The sequence below is a fragment of the Geotrypetes seraphini genome, chromosome 2 (genome assembly GCF_902459505.1).
Source record: "Geotrypetes seraphini chromosome 2, aGeoSer1.1, whole genome shotgun sequence".
Classification (NCBI taxonomy): Eukaryota; Metazoa; Chordata; class Amphibia; order Gymnophiona; family Dermophiidae; genus Geotrypetes; species Geotrypetes seraphini.
This window is the reverse complement of record NC_047085.1, coordinates 118,032,123-118,046,266: the sequence shown is the minus strand read 5'-3', so window position 1 is coordinate 118,046,266 and position 14,144 is coordinate 118,032,123. Positions and strand designations below refer to the sequence as shown.

The 14,144-nt window shown below is 43.8% G+C and overlaps 1 protein-coding gene across 2 annotated transcripts in view; it reads left to right on the top strand.

Annotated features, from left to right (window-relative positions):
* The window catches only part of RP1 (RP1 axonemal microtubule associated), a 627,806-nt gene that overhangs the window by 246,478 nt on the left and 367,184 nt on the right, over positions 1 to 14,144 (top strand). For both annotated transcript variants that reach the window (XM_033933654.1, XM_033933653.1), the window contains exons 18-19: positions 6,339 to 6,541; positions 10,235 to 10,321. In XM_033933654.1, coding sequence (XP_033789545.1) covers positions 6,339 to 6,541; positions 10,235 to 10,321 — 290 coding nt within the window. The remainder of the gene's footprint in view (positions 1 to 6,338; positions 6,542 to 10,234; positions 10,322 to 14,144) is intronic.

Genomic DNA, 14,144 nt, shown 5'->3' with positions numbered 1-14,144 from the left:
TCTGAAAAACAAATACATACAGTAGACCTGCTTTTTGTATCTTACTAGTCTTTAAGCCTGTTACATTAATGGGTGCTAGAATAGATGTGTGTGTCTGTCTTTCTTTCTCTCTCTCTCCTTGGACGCTTTCTGTCTGCTTGTCTTTCTTTTTTTCTGTCTCTCTCTTTCCTCGGCTGTCCACCACCACCCCTTGCCTGCTCCGCCTGTCCAGCAGTAGCCCTTCTCCCTTTCTTTTACCTCCCTCATGTCCAACAGCACCCCTTCCCTGCTCCCCCTGTCCAGCATCAGCCCTTTTCTCTTCGTTTTACTTCTCCCCTGTCCAGCAGCACCCCTTTACTGCTCCCCCTGTCCAGCAGCAGCCCTTCTTCTTTTGTTTTATTTCCCCCCTATCCAGCAGCACCTCTTCCCTGCTCCCCCTGTCCAGCAGCAGGCCTACTCCCTTCCTTTTATCTCCCCCCTGTCTAGCAGCACCTCTTCCCTGCTCCCCCTTTCCAGCAGCACCCCTTCTGGCCCACCGGCACAAACCTCATGTCCATCTCTCCCTCTCTAACTTCCTCTGTCCATATCTCTCCCTCCCCCTTCTGTCCCCTCCCTGAATCTCTCTCCTTCTCCCCATCTTACCTCCTCCACATCCATTTCTCCCTTCCCCCCGCTTCCCTCACTCTGTAGCGCACCCCTGCCAGCATCTACTCCTCCCCCTCCTCCCTCCTGCCTACTCATCCGCCCGCCGTGTTTAACTTCAAAGAAAAGCACTGTTGCTGGCCTCGGCGTCTTCTGTCCACTGCGGCAAGCCTTAGTGGAAACAGGAAGTTGTCAGAGGGTGGGCCACAGTGGACAGAAGATGGCAAGGCCAGCGGTAGCACGGCGCAGTGCTTTTCTAAGAAGTTAAACACTGCGGGCAGGTGAGCAGGCAAGAGGGAGGAGGGGGAGAAGTAGATGCCAGCAGGAGCTCCAGTGCCCCCCCCTCGTTCTGACACCTATGGAATCAGCGGCAGCAGCGGATTCTCTGGCGGTGAGTGAGGGCGGTGTGTTACTTGCCTCCGTGTTTGAAAATGGAATTCAGCATGGAGGGACACATCATGCTGTCAGGGAACACGCCATCCTAAGTATGCATGCACACTTAGGGTTTTATTATAGAGGATTTGTGTCATACTTCCTGGAAGAAAAGTACGAGGACCCTGCCAGTTTAGACGGGTAGGGTCTTAACATTAGCTGAGCCTAGGAACTGAGGGAAAAAGTTTAGGAAGTTGGGGTGAGGCGGGGATGGTGAAGTGATATAGAATATGGAGGGATGAGGAGAGGGTGGGGATTGTGTGAAAAGAATTGTTAGGAAAATAAAGATATGGGAAGGAAGGATAGGGATTGGTTAGAAGGGGAAAGAGATGGAATGTTGAGAACAGAAGTTTTTGGCGGCATAATTCATTTGTGGGGTGGTTGTGGAAGTGGGTAGATGTGGGGGTAGAGGGATTGATTGACTGTTTCCCTCCCTCCCTCCCTGTTTTTGGTTGTATGGGGTGGATAGGGTTTATGAGGTTGCAAGAGGATGAGGTGGAGGGGGGGGGAAGGGGGCGGTCTCAGTAGGGGAGTGAAGTGTGCAAAAAACATTGAAGATAATTTTGAAGGTGGCTGGAATTGAAGTTAAAGACATGTGATGGGATAATGAAATGGTTTACTCATGGGCGTCACCGCCATGAGTTGGGGGAGTGTGACCTGACGATACCGTGGGTCATGCACTGGGGTGAAGTGGCAAAGATTTGCCTGAGGGGATGAGCTAGTTTCAGCACTGAATGACTCATGGGGGAAGGGTGGGGAAAAGAGGGGGTATGTTGACTAGCCGCATTGACAGTTATGGAATGTTATGGAGATAAGAATTAATTGTTGAAATGTTTAAAGCTGGGGTTATAAATAAAGCTGCGGCCAAACATTTGTTCCATTCAATTGGTGTCTTTGGTTTATTAGTAGCAATAGTTTTTAGAATATTGTCTGAAAGTGACGAAGTGTGAATGCTAATATTAAGTAGTTTTGATTGGATGTTACTATCATTCATCATAGCAATGATGACTCTTGTGATAAGCAGACTATGCCTGCTAGGAGTGTCCCTAGCACAGGTCCCAGTGCTAATCCAGACCCTGTCCATAATCTGCCTTATACACCATTTTCTGTCTCTCAGACTGAATTTCCTTCTAGGGCCTGTAGAGGGAGTAAGAGAGCAGCAGTGGTAGGTTCCCATCCCCCTCTGTGTCCTAAAGTGAATCACAGGAAATCCTTTCCACCTGAGGGTTGGGGGCGGGGCTGCAAGCTGCTATCCCTGAATAATTAATTGTTGAAATGTTTAAAGCTGGGGTTATAAATAAAGCTGCGGCCAAACATTTGTTCCATTCAATTGGTGTCTTTGGTTTATTAGTAGCAATAGTTTTTAGAATGTTGTCTGAAAGTGACGAAGTGTGAATGCTAATGTTAAGTAGTTTTGATTGGATGTTACTATCATTCATCATAGCAATGATGACTCTTGTGATAAGCAGACTATGCCTGCTAGGAGTGTCCCTAGCACAGGTCCCAGTGCTAATCCAGACCCTGTCCATAATCTGCCTTATACACCATTTTCTGTCTCTCAGACTGAATTTCCTTCTAGGGCCTGTAGAGGGAGTAAGAGAGCAGCAGTGGTAGGTTCCCATCCCCCTCTATGTCCTAAAGTGAATCACAGGAAATCCTTTCCACCTGAGGGTTGGGGGCAGGGCTGCAAGCTGCTATCTCTGAAGACTAGGCTCCTAGAAAATCAGGAGAGGAACAGCAGCAGGAGAGGTCAGAGCGCTCAGGGCTGGGAGCTCCTGATAGCAGCCAAACTCCAGAGTCCATGGAGTTTACTGAGGCTGGAGAAGAAGTACCTTCCAGTCTGTGTGAGGAACCGCTTGCCATGGAGTTGGAAATAAGCCCTGAAGCTAGTGCTGTGCTGGCTCCTGAGAATGCTCCTATGGAGGTTTGCCTCACAAAAGCAAGTATCTGAATGTTGCTGAAGTTTATTGCAAGTTTGTTTTGCCTACCTTGTCTCAAGAACTGAATAATGCTCACTCATGCTAAAGAGTGCATTTTCTATATGCTGAAGCTAAGCAAGGACTTTTATTTTGAAGTTTTGGTTTTTCCTTTTTGAAAGCTCACTTGTGTTTTCTCTTGGAGAAAAGCATACTATGGTATGCTAAGGCAATGGGGTTTGCCCCGTGTTACGTGGTGGGATAGTGGGCCTAATTTCTGGCAATTAAAGACCACACGGAGCACACTGTCTTTCCAGCATTCAGTTGCTGAAGAAGCCAGTATTACTGCACTGACTTGAAGTTTTGTTTTTGGCTGAAAAGTTTTTCTTTCTTTTGTAATGGACTCTAACTGGACTATAATTTGAAAGAAAACTTACCTCTGAGGAAGAGAGATATTTTTGTTGATTAATCCTGACAAATAAGTTGTTTTTTTCGTTTTGAAGATTAAAAGCCTTGATTTAATTGAAGCTGTGCCTATGACTTTTGATGGTGTTCCTTATGCTAAACGTTAAAATTATCAACTCCTTGTGCGGCCCGTGGCGGCTCACAAGAATCTACTTGTACCGGTGACCCCAGACACCTTGCCTGGAGCTTGCTGACTACACTCTGCACTTTATCTTTGTTTTCTGTAAATCAGTGATAAGTGGTTAATGATATTTGTGTTGCGATCATCTTGGCATGGGTTTCTTTATTATAGTGGATTGTAAAGATGGCCAAAATGTTAACAATGTGGTAAAAGTGTATAAAATGTCAAGCAACCACAACTTGACTGGCTGTATTTTATTTATGAAATTTCTAATGAGGGTTCACCTTGTGGGACAGCTGAAACAATCTTCAGGGATCCCTAAGCTTTCAATCAGCATTTATTCAAGTATGCATAAAAATGTCTGTCCCTCCCATGAGCCAAAAGAAGATGATACTTCTTTACTAAGCAAGGAAAGTGTATAAAGGTATGAGAGAGCTCAAATGTTCAATAAAATTAACAAGTTGTCTTGTCCTCAGCTTGTGGGTGGCCTTAATTTTGTATAGTAATGCTTCTTCAATCAGGCCAAAACAAGCCTATTCTAAAATAGGCTATTCTAAAATAGTATTTCTCAAATTGGTCCTAGTGTCCCTTGCCAGCCTGCTTTTCTGGATATGCATAATGAGTATGTATAAATTAGATCTGTACAGTCTCCATTGCATTGTGTATTCATCCCATACCTATTTATAGTGGATATCCTGATAACCAGACTAGCTAGAGGGCATTACACGAGGGGACATTGAAAAAGCTCAACCAACAAAGTTGGGGTAGTCTCCTTCGAAGGTTATGGGGTTCATAATTGAAATGGAAATATGTCTAAAAACCCACCTAAATTGGTACTTGGACAGCCTAGACAGGTCATCCAAGTGCCGATAATCGAAACGGGTTTTAGACATATCTAAAAACAGCATAGGCCTTTTCAGTGCCGCTGTATACCCAGAGTGAAAAGGGGTGTTTTTTAAGGAGAGGTTAGGACGGAAAGTAGGCAGGATGTGGGCCGACCTAGACTTAGTCGTCCTGCAATAATTTGCTTTGATATACGAGTGTTCTGGATTATAAGCTTGTTTCCGGTTCGAATTATGCTCGCAAACCAAGGTACTTATAACAAGGTACTTATCCACTGTCTAACACTTCCCATGTATTACTCCTTCAAACCATGAGCTATCTATGTTGACTCTGCTCACTTCTAATTTGAAATCACAAATGTAGTCCTTCTTGCTGTAAACTACAATGATTCCCTGGCGAAAATTGTGGGATTTAAGAAGTTGTATTGTATTGTATTGTATACATGTTGTAAAATGCCTATTTTAGAGTCATAGAACATTTTTAAAAATCCACTCTTACTGATGATTTTAGCAGAACAATTACATAAAAAAATTCCACAATTATTAGAGAGATTCTCATAGTCTCAGCGTTAAATTAATTAAAACAGACGGAACTTATACGTTGTGACTTAGACAATTTAAAAACAGATATAAGTGCTCAGAAGATATCCAAAGTGACCAGAACCACTGCAGGGACAAATTATAGACCCCCATACACTCAAGTTTCAAGTTTTATTAAAATTTGATGTACATGCAATATCAATCTCTCTGTGATAACTGATCCCCCCCACCTCCATAAAAATTGGAATAAAAAAGTACATATCTGCCTCCAGAATATCAGCATCTGGCATAGAAAATCCTAGTAGAGCTACACAGAGGTGGTTTAAGTAGTCTGGGGGTGGGCTAGTGAACCATAGAGAGGAGGACCCAGGCCAATAAGCCAGTCTAACCACTGCATTCATGGTGAAACGTGCACTGAGAAGTCCCCCTCCCCAAACCCTACTGTACTGCCACATAGGTGCCACCTGTAAGCCATAAGGGCTATTGGGGTGGTAGACAGGTAGGTATAGGAAGTTTTGGGTGAAAATCTAGATATACTATATCAACTGGCTTACCTTTATCCACATGTTTATTCCCACCTTCAAAGAAGTCAAGCAAATTTGTGAGGAAAGATCTCCTTCGGCTGAACCCATGCTGACTCCGTCTAATTAAATCATGCTTGTCTATGTGTTCCACAATTTTATTTTTTATAATCATTTCTACCATTTTGCCTGGCACCGAATTAACCATATCTAGCACCAAATGAACAATATCTACATCATTCTCTTCTTGGTTGGGCTGAGAACTTTTTGGCACACCCTTGTATATAATCAGTAGTTTTTAATGCAATATTATTTTACTGCAGCTTAATAAATATCCTTCTCAAATAAGTAAGTTCTTCAGAAAGCTGCCGAATATGGCTGATAATTACATAGCTTTTGACCCTGCCTAGCAATATCTCCGGCTCTTCCTGTATCTACTGTAGATGGATAAAGTTTGGCCATATACCAATGTATATAGCCATTGGCCAAAAATGTAGCTTATTTTCAATTGAAAGGTATTTATGTGGCCTGCATAAACAATATTGAATGTCTTCCCCAAAATATTCTACATTGCATGTTCATATCTGCCATATCAGAAGAGTCTATATATAGTTTGATAAAAATAATTCATTAAAATAAAATGCCATTTTTCACTTCATTTAAATCTCAGCTGTCCCAAGTGCCTTGTTTCAGAGTAATTAAAAAATCAATTGCTTACTCTCAATAAAAAAGTAAAGGTAGAAATCTATTTTACTAGATACTTGTATATACTGTATCTTATATTTTATTACACTGAATGTCAGAGGGCTATTTATCTTTTTCCATAATTTTAAAAAAAAAAATGCAAATAAAACAAGATTAACAAATAATGCTCTTACAGAAGAAACAAGAAAGACTGTGGATGAAGAGACTCTTTTCCCTTCTGATGATGACTGGAAGGTGACAGTGTTGACAGGAAAAGTAGGAACTCAAGCCAATGCCACCCTCTGGATATATGGAGACATAGGAGCTTCAGGGCCAGTGATGCTTGACCAGAACAATAAGAAGCCACTATTTCTTCCAGGGCAAGAAGATGGATTTCAGGTAAAGCTGGACAATGTTAAATGACTCTTTGCCTCTTCAGATTATGGTGGTCATTTTCAAAGCACATAGATGTCTCAAAATGCCCCTCAAAATGTCTGTCAAAAATATTCAAATAGCAATTTTGGAAAGGTAGGGGGAAATGTCCAACACTGCATTTCATCCAAATACCAAGAAGGCTTACATATTGGGGAGGGGGGGTGTAGTAAGCAAGATTTGGGTGAGATTAGGAAGGGCCCAAAAGCAGCCATCCAACAGCAATAATTTAACATGAAGACACGTCCAAGTCTTAGGACATCTTAAGATAGACCTGTTTCATAAGAACATAAGAATTGCTGCTGCTGGGTCATCGTGCCCAGCAGTCCGCTCATGCGGTGGCCCTTAGGTCAAAGACCAGTGCCCTAACTGGGACTACTCGAACAAAAATAACAAAAAAAGTCCCAAAAGTATAAACAGTAAACCAAGCAATGGACTTATGAATCGATTGTCTCATAGGTGTAGAAAATCACTTTAAGTAAACAGCCCTCAGATTACTGCGCTTGTTGATAAATATATCAGTTCAGCTCACAGCAGGTGTAGCAGTTTTCATTCATCGGGCTGTGAATATTTCATGTGCAATATCAAGGTGCAATATAAAAGTGAACCACACTCGTTTAAAAGCTGTATGTAAAAGCAAAACTTATCTTTTTACTTTGTCGCTTAGCTTAGCTGAACTTATATATTTATCAACCAGTGCAGGAATCTGAGGGCAGTTTACTTAAAGTGATTTTCCACACCTATGAGACAATCGATTCATAAGTCCATTGCTTGGCTAACTGAGATTAACCTTACCTGCATACATTCTGGTTCAGCAGGAACTTGTCTAACTTTATCTTGAATCCCTGGAGGGTGTTTTCCCCTATAACAGCCTCCGGAAGAGCGTTCCAGTTTTCCACCACTCTCTGGGTGAAGAACTTCCTTATGTTTGTACGGAATCTATCCCCTTTTAGCTTTAGTGAGTGCCCTCTCATTCTCTCTACCTTAGAGAGGGTGAACAACCTGTCTCTATCTACTAATTCTATTACCTTCACTATCTTGAATGTTTCGATCATGTCCCCTCTCAGTCTCCTCTTTTCAAGGGAGAAGAGGCCCAGTTTCTCTAATCTCTCACTGTACGGCAACTCCTCCAGCCCCTTAACCATTTTAGTCGCTCTTCTCTGGACCCTTTCGAGCCATACCGTGGGGGGAAAAAGGCATGTCCTAATGGGATCATAGGTCGATCCTTGACAGACTCTTCTATATATTGTATGAGTACTACTTTTCAACAATGAAACAGATTGAGCATAACTCTTCAAGCTCCAAGTTTAGTCAGGAATTTACTAACCCGCCCATCAATCAAATGTATGATCAGTTTACAATCTAAAGATCTCCTATCATTTATTTATTAGTATTTATTTACTATCTTTTTGAAGGAATTCATTCAAAGCAGTGTACAGTAAAAATAAGTCAAACATGGAAACATGATGGCAGATAAAGGCCAAATGGCCAATCTAGTCTCTCCATCTGCAGTAACCATTATCTCTCTCTCTCTCTCTCTCTCTCTCTCTCCAGCAGTAAAAATATTCAAATTACAGTCAAAGTATGACATAGTATGCTATGAGTTATATTACAATGTCAATACAATACATTTTTACAAAACCATAGCGCGATTTTTAGTGCAGGCCACGGCAGTAATAGTTCTGATGCTCATAGATAGCATGGGGTGTAGGCAAAGATGGAGTATATAGTTAGATAAAGATAGTGGAGCAGGAGTAAGAAAATAAGGGGACTAATTTAAAGAAGTTGTATATTAAGTTAGAGTGGTATTTGAAAATTCTTAACTAGGGTAGGGTAGGAGCTTTGACACGCAGCTTGTCATTGGTGAGGCCCGACTTTAGTACAGGAAGAGGCGGTCGGAGCTTACAGCCAGTGATTTCCATCACTCGCCGGCACTCCGGTTGCCCTCTCCTGCTCGGTCATTCACGGTCGGAAAATACCACGAATGAGCGGGACCACAAATCGCAGAGCACTGTATAGAATATTAGATACTGGCCAATAACTTTCCAGTTTGTCCTGATCAAGGTTGTTCTTTAGCAAACCATGCACCAGTGCCCTTTTTAATGTTGTTATTAGTCGCCAATTTCAAAGAGTAGAGTTTACACTTTTACCTTCTATGAGGCCTCTACTTGCCTGCTATACTATCTTTGAAGGAGAAGGATTGAGGGAGCAGGTAACTGGTCACAGGTCTCTTAGGAGTTTGTCAAGACCCTCCTTAGATATTGGGTTAAGAGTCCCATATGTACATGTCAGGAGGGGGTGAGTTTGTGAGCTCCTGGTAATCTGATTGGACTCTGGGTGCCTGTAAATCCTGGCAGAGACTTTTAATTTTGTTGGGAAAGGATGCAGCAAAATTGTCACAGTTCAGTTTTGCCTGGGCAGGCTGGGCTTGATGTGGGGGTTGCAGTTGGCTAGTTACTATGCTGAGCAGTTGGTTGGTTGAACTGGGAGCCTGTTCAATGTATCGAGGAAAACATTGTTTTTTGACTGCTGTTAAGCCTTGGTGGTACTTTGTCATGTACCTCCTACAATTTATTTATTTTTAAAATTTCTATACCGTTTAAAACCTAAATGGTTTACACATAAACAAAATAAAACCAGGCAAACATAATCAAATAATCCTCAGGAAAATGAGCATTAGGAAGACAATAGCCAAAAGAGGCTTATATAAACAATTATGAAAAAGTTCTCAAAAGTCAGCAGTCATAAAGAGTCAATATCTAGAAGAAGGCATCTAAAACAATTGTGTTTTAAGTAGTTTCCTAAATTTGCCTTTTTCACCACATTTCCATAATTAACTCACAAGTGAGTTCCACAATTTAATCCTTGCACAACAGAAAGTCATTGCGCCAGTCTCAACATATTTTGGATTTACATTTGGCTTTAATAGGGTTAAATTATCAGAGCGCAGTGATAATCGGTAGATAATTAGTCATGTTGCTCTTAAATAATTCAGGTATAATGCCGTACAAGAATTGATGACAAATCATCACTGCTTTACACAACTCTGGGCAGAATTTTTGCCATCTCCTTTCCAATTTCCATCCTTTGCGCTTAAGGGTCTGAAGTTCTGGAGAAAACCAAAGTGAGCATTTATGAATGGGGCATAAGTAAGGTTATCAGAAGTGTGGATTTCCCCGGACATGTCCTACTGTGGGTCCAAACGGCTTTTCAAAACCCTGGCACTTTGTTCAGGTTTTGAAAAGAAATCGCGTCAGGAGGGGGCATCTGTGCATGTGCGAATGCCTTCCTGCCCGATGAATAGGCAGCGGGGAGTGGGGCAGGGAACGAAGCTGAGGGCAGAGCTGGGGCGTAATGGGGCAGGGATGGGTGAAACTGGGCGGGCCTGGGGGCGGGTCTAGGGGAGTCCAGATTTTACTAACGTGAAATCTGGTAACCCTAGGCATTAGACCTTTTTTAGTGGTGCCATTTTCTCTAAGGTCTTAGCTAAGTGTGTATTCCAAATATCATCCTGTTCTGACACCGTTCTCTGTTATGCTTTAATAAAACAATGAGATTTTATTCAAATATCAGAAATTGAGAATTTGAGGCTTACATATTTATTCCATGTAGATACCATGCTTGTTTTAACTAGTTCATTTTCAATTATTTTTCAATTAGATCAAAATGAAAAATGTGGGGAAGATATATAAGATAAGAATCGGACATGATGGAACCAGTGATTATCCAGAGTGGAATTTGCAGAAGGTAATGCTAGATAACTAGAGATAGAACAAAATGTTTGGTTTTATACTGAAATGCTGTGTTGTTTACAAAGCAACATTATTGCTTTCCACATACAGTGGTACCTTGGATTACGAGCATAATCTGTTCCAGGAGCATATTCGTAATCCAAAATGCTCGTATATCAAAGCAAGTTTCCCCATAGGAAGTAAGGGAAACTTGCTTTGATATGTTCCCACCCCAAATCTTCCCCCCCCCCGAGGCCAGCAGCGCTGCTCCCCCCCACGAGAACCGGCATTGCTCCCCCCAAAGGCCCCCCCCACGAACGGGCACCCTCCCCCTTGCGATCCGGCACCCCCCGCCGCCATCATGCACCCCCCCTCCGCCACCGGCACCCCCCCCCCCCGCTGCCACCTGAGATCCCCCAACCCACCCGAACCCTCTTCTTACTTCCAGTGTAGCCTCCGCATCGGCATCGCCGGCATCAGCATGTCCTGTGCCCGAAAATCTGCTTCCTGTGCCGGGCCTTGAGCATGCGCACATGCTCAAGGCCCGGCACAGGAAGCAGATTTTCAAGCACAGAACATGCTGGTGCCGATGCGGAAGCTACACTGGAAGTAAGAAGAGGGTTCGGGTGGGTTGGGGGATCTCAAGTGGTGGCAGGGGGTGCCCGATGGCGGTGGGGGGGGGGTGCCGGATCACGGGGGGGGGGGGGGGGGGCCGGTTCGCGGGGGGGGGGGGGCGCTCGTACAGCGAGGCAAGCTCGGTTTACGAGGCACCAAATTTGCGAATGTTTTGCTCGTCTTGGAAAACACTCTCAAACCGGTGCACTCGTAAACCGAGGTACCACTGTACTGTTTTTTAAGTCCAAATTAACAGCCTCAATAATGGCCTATGGACTTCTCTTTTAGGAAATTATCCAAACCTTTTTTAAACCCCGCTAAGCTAACTGATTTCACTACATTCTCTGGCAATGAATTCCAGAGTTTAATTACACGTTATATGAAGAAATATTTTATCCAGTTTGTTGTAAATCTACTACTTAGTAGCTTCATCGCATGTCCCCTAGTCCTAGTATTTTGGGAAAGAGTGAACAAGCGATTCACATCTACTCTTTCTACTCCACTCATTATTTTATAGACCTCTATCATATCACCCCTGAGCCATCTCTTCTCCAAGCTGAAAAGCCCTAGCCGCTTTAGCCTTTCCTCACAGGGAAATTGTCCCATCCCTTTTATAATTTTTGTCACCCTTCTCTGTACCTTTTCTAATTCCGCTATATCTTTTTTGAGATATGGCGACCAGAACTGCACACATGTGCGGCCATACAATACAGGGATACAAAGGCATTCTAACATTTTCATCTTTGTTTATCATTTCTTTCCTGATAATTCCTAATATTCTATTTGCTTTCTTAGTAACTGCCGCACATTGAGCTGAGGGTTTCAACATATCCTCAACAATGACACCTAGATGCTTTTCCTGGGCAGTGACTCCTAACATAGAACATTTATGGGGGGCATGCCTTTTTGAATTGTAACCATACCCTTGATGTCCACAATATCACCTTTCTTGTAGATACGCATAGCTATAGTTATCCCAGGACAAGCAGGCAGCATATTCTCAACAGTGGGTGATGTCACCAACGGAGCCCCGCAGTGGACAGCCTCAAAAGCAGACTTGCTTGAAGATCATTGTATGAGCTTCCAAGTGCTGCACTGTGCATGCGCAAGTGTCTTCCCGCCCGAGTTAGGGCGTGCATCTCCTATGAGGAACCTCAGTTCAACGTTTTCCGCGTAGCTGAGAAGTCCTCTTCTTTTCAGCTCTGCAGCCTTCGTTGCCTTCTCTCACCGCAGCTTTTTATTATTTTATTATTAAGTCACTGTGCTCGCATTTCCATTTGTTCTTCAAAAAAAAAAAAAGAGTTTATTCAGTTTTTTGTTTTTTCTTTCCGGTCAGCGGCCTTTTGGCCTAGGTGTATTGTTTTTTTGGGTCCTGAACATTGCCCCGACACTTGCTTGCGCTGTACTACCCTTCAACCTCGGGTCTTTTGTCAACGCTGTGCCAAGTTTCTCCAACTTTTTGGCACTATGGACCAACCGCCTGAGAAGGTTTCAACCTCGTCTTCGGGGACGGCCTCAACATCTAAGTCCTCGACCTCGACGTCAGCTTCTGCCTCCACTAAGGCCTCGATCTCGACATCTTCGGTCTCGAAGGCCTCGCCGGCAGCTCCTCTGAAGTCATCCTCGACAGGTAAGTCTCCTGTCTCTCCTTCAAGTACCATTCCTAAGAAGCCTCCAGAGTCTCAGCCATCCCAGGCCGTATCCGTGATCCTGCCAGCCTCTTCGAGACCTCCAGCTAAGCGTGCCTCCAAGCATCGGGAATACTCATCCTCAAGGTCACCCTCCTTGGAGCACACTGCTGCACCTTTGATACCTGATCCCTTTGTCTCGGTGCCTATGTTCAAGGACATGTTAAAAGCTATTCTGACCACTCAGATTTCCTCGGTCATGGCTCAACTCCTTCCGTCCTCGACCCTGCTTCCTTCGAGCCAGCCTGAGCAGCAGTCTGGGGCTCCTGTCACAGCACCTCGAGGCAAGCCTTGGAAGCTTCGCCGGTTCTCATCCAGTGACTCTTCACCTACTCCTCGGACACTGTCTCCTCCACCTTGATCGAAGCATCGCTCGAGGCATTCGAGGCATCTCGCTTTCAAGCTTCCTCATGAGACATCTCTGCCACAGAAACCTTCGCCTTCTCTGGATACTGAGACTTCTATGCCTCGTTTATCCAAGGCTACTGAGACTTTTTCCAAAGCTATTACACCGGCTGCTTCACCTCGAAGTCCATCGAGGTCGAGGACTGCTCCATCGAGACTGCCTCTGAGGGAGTCTTCTCCTTCTACTTCGACCCACTCTGTTCCTCAAACCCCGGGGACCTCACCATCGAGGGTTTTGAAGCGCAAACACTCACTAACTCCGCCTCACACAGGTAGTGCAGCTTCCTCAATCACTATGCGCCTGGCCTCTGAACCTTTGTCTCAGTATTCCAGAGAGGCTTCTCCGTCCTACTCAGTAGTTCCTCGGTCTCGCACTCCTTCTTCGGAAGGTGCCTCAACCTCAAAGTCTGCCTTTTTTGCCAGGTTCGTCTTCGACATGGTACAAGCTCTTCAACTGGATCTTCACTCTGATTCCAAATATATACCTGAATACTTTGCCGACATGGAGCTGCCTCATCCACCCAAGGAGACCTTGAGGCTTCCTATGACTCCAGTATTGAAGCAAACTTTTTAAAGGAATATGGAAACTCCTTATTCCATTACAGACATTCCATCCAAGCTGGAATCTAGGTATCGCACAGTACCTTGCAAAGGCTTCAAGAAATCTCAATTGTCTCACCAGTCTTTAGTTGTGGAATTTTCTTTAAAGAAAGCTCATCCATCTAAGCTTTACGCTGCGGTCCCTCCAGGCAGAGAGGGCCATACAATGGACAAGTTTGGCTGTAGGTTATAACAGAATTCCATGATGGCTAACAGAATTCTCAATTATAACTACATTTTCACTGCTTATTTTAACCATTTCCTCAAATTGATGCCTAAGTTCTATCCGGCTCTGGAGGAACAAAGTCTTTCTGAATTTAAACAGATCATCAGAACTCTGTCTCAACTTCGACTCTTCATGTTACAAGCCACATACGATGCTTTTGAGCTCTCTTCTAGAGTTTCTGCCTTTGCAGTAGCCATGCGCCGTCTCACCTGGCTCCACATTGTTGATATGGATCCCAATCTGCAGGACCGTCTAGCGAACTTGCCTTGCTAGGGTAATGAACTCTTTGATGATTCTATTGAAGC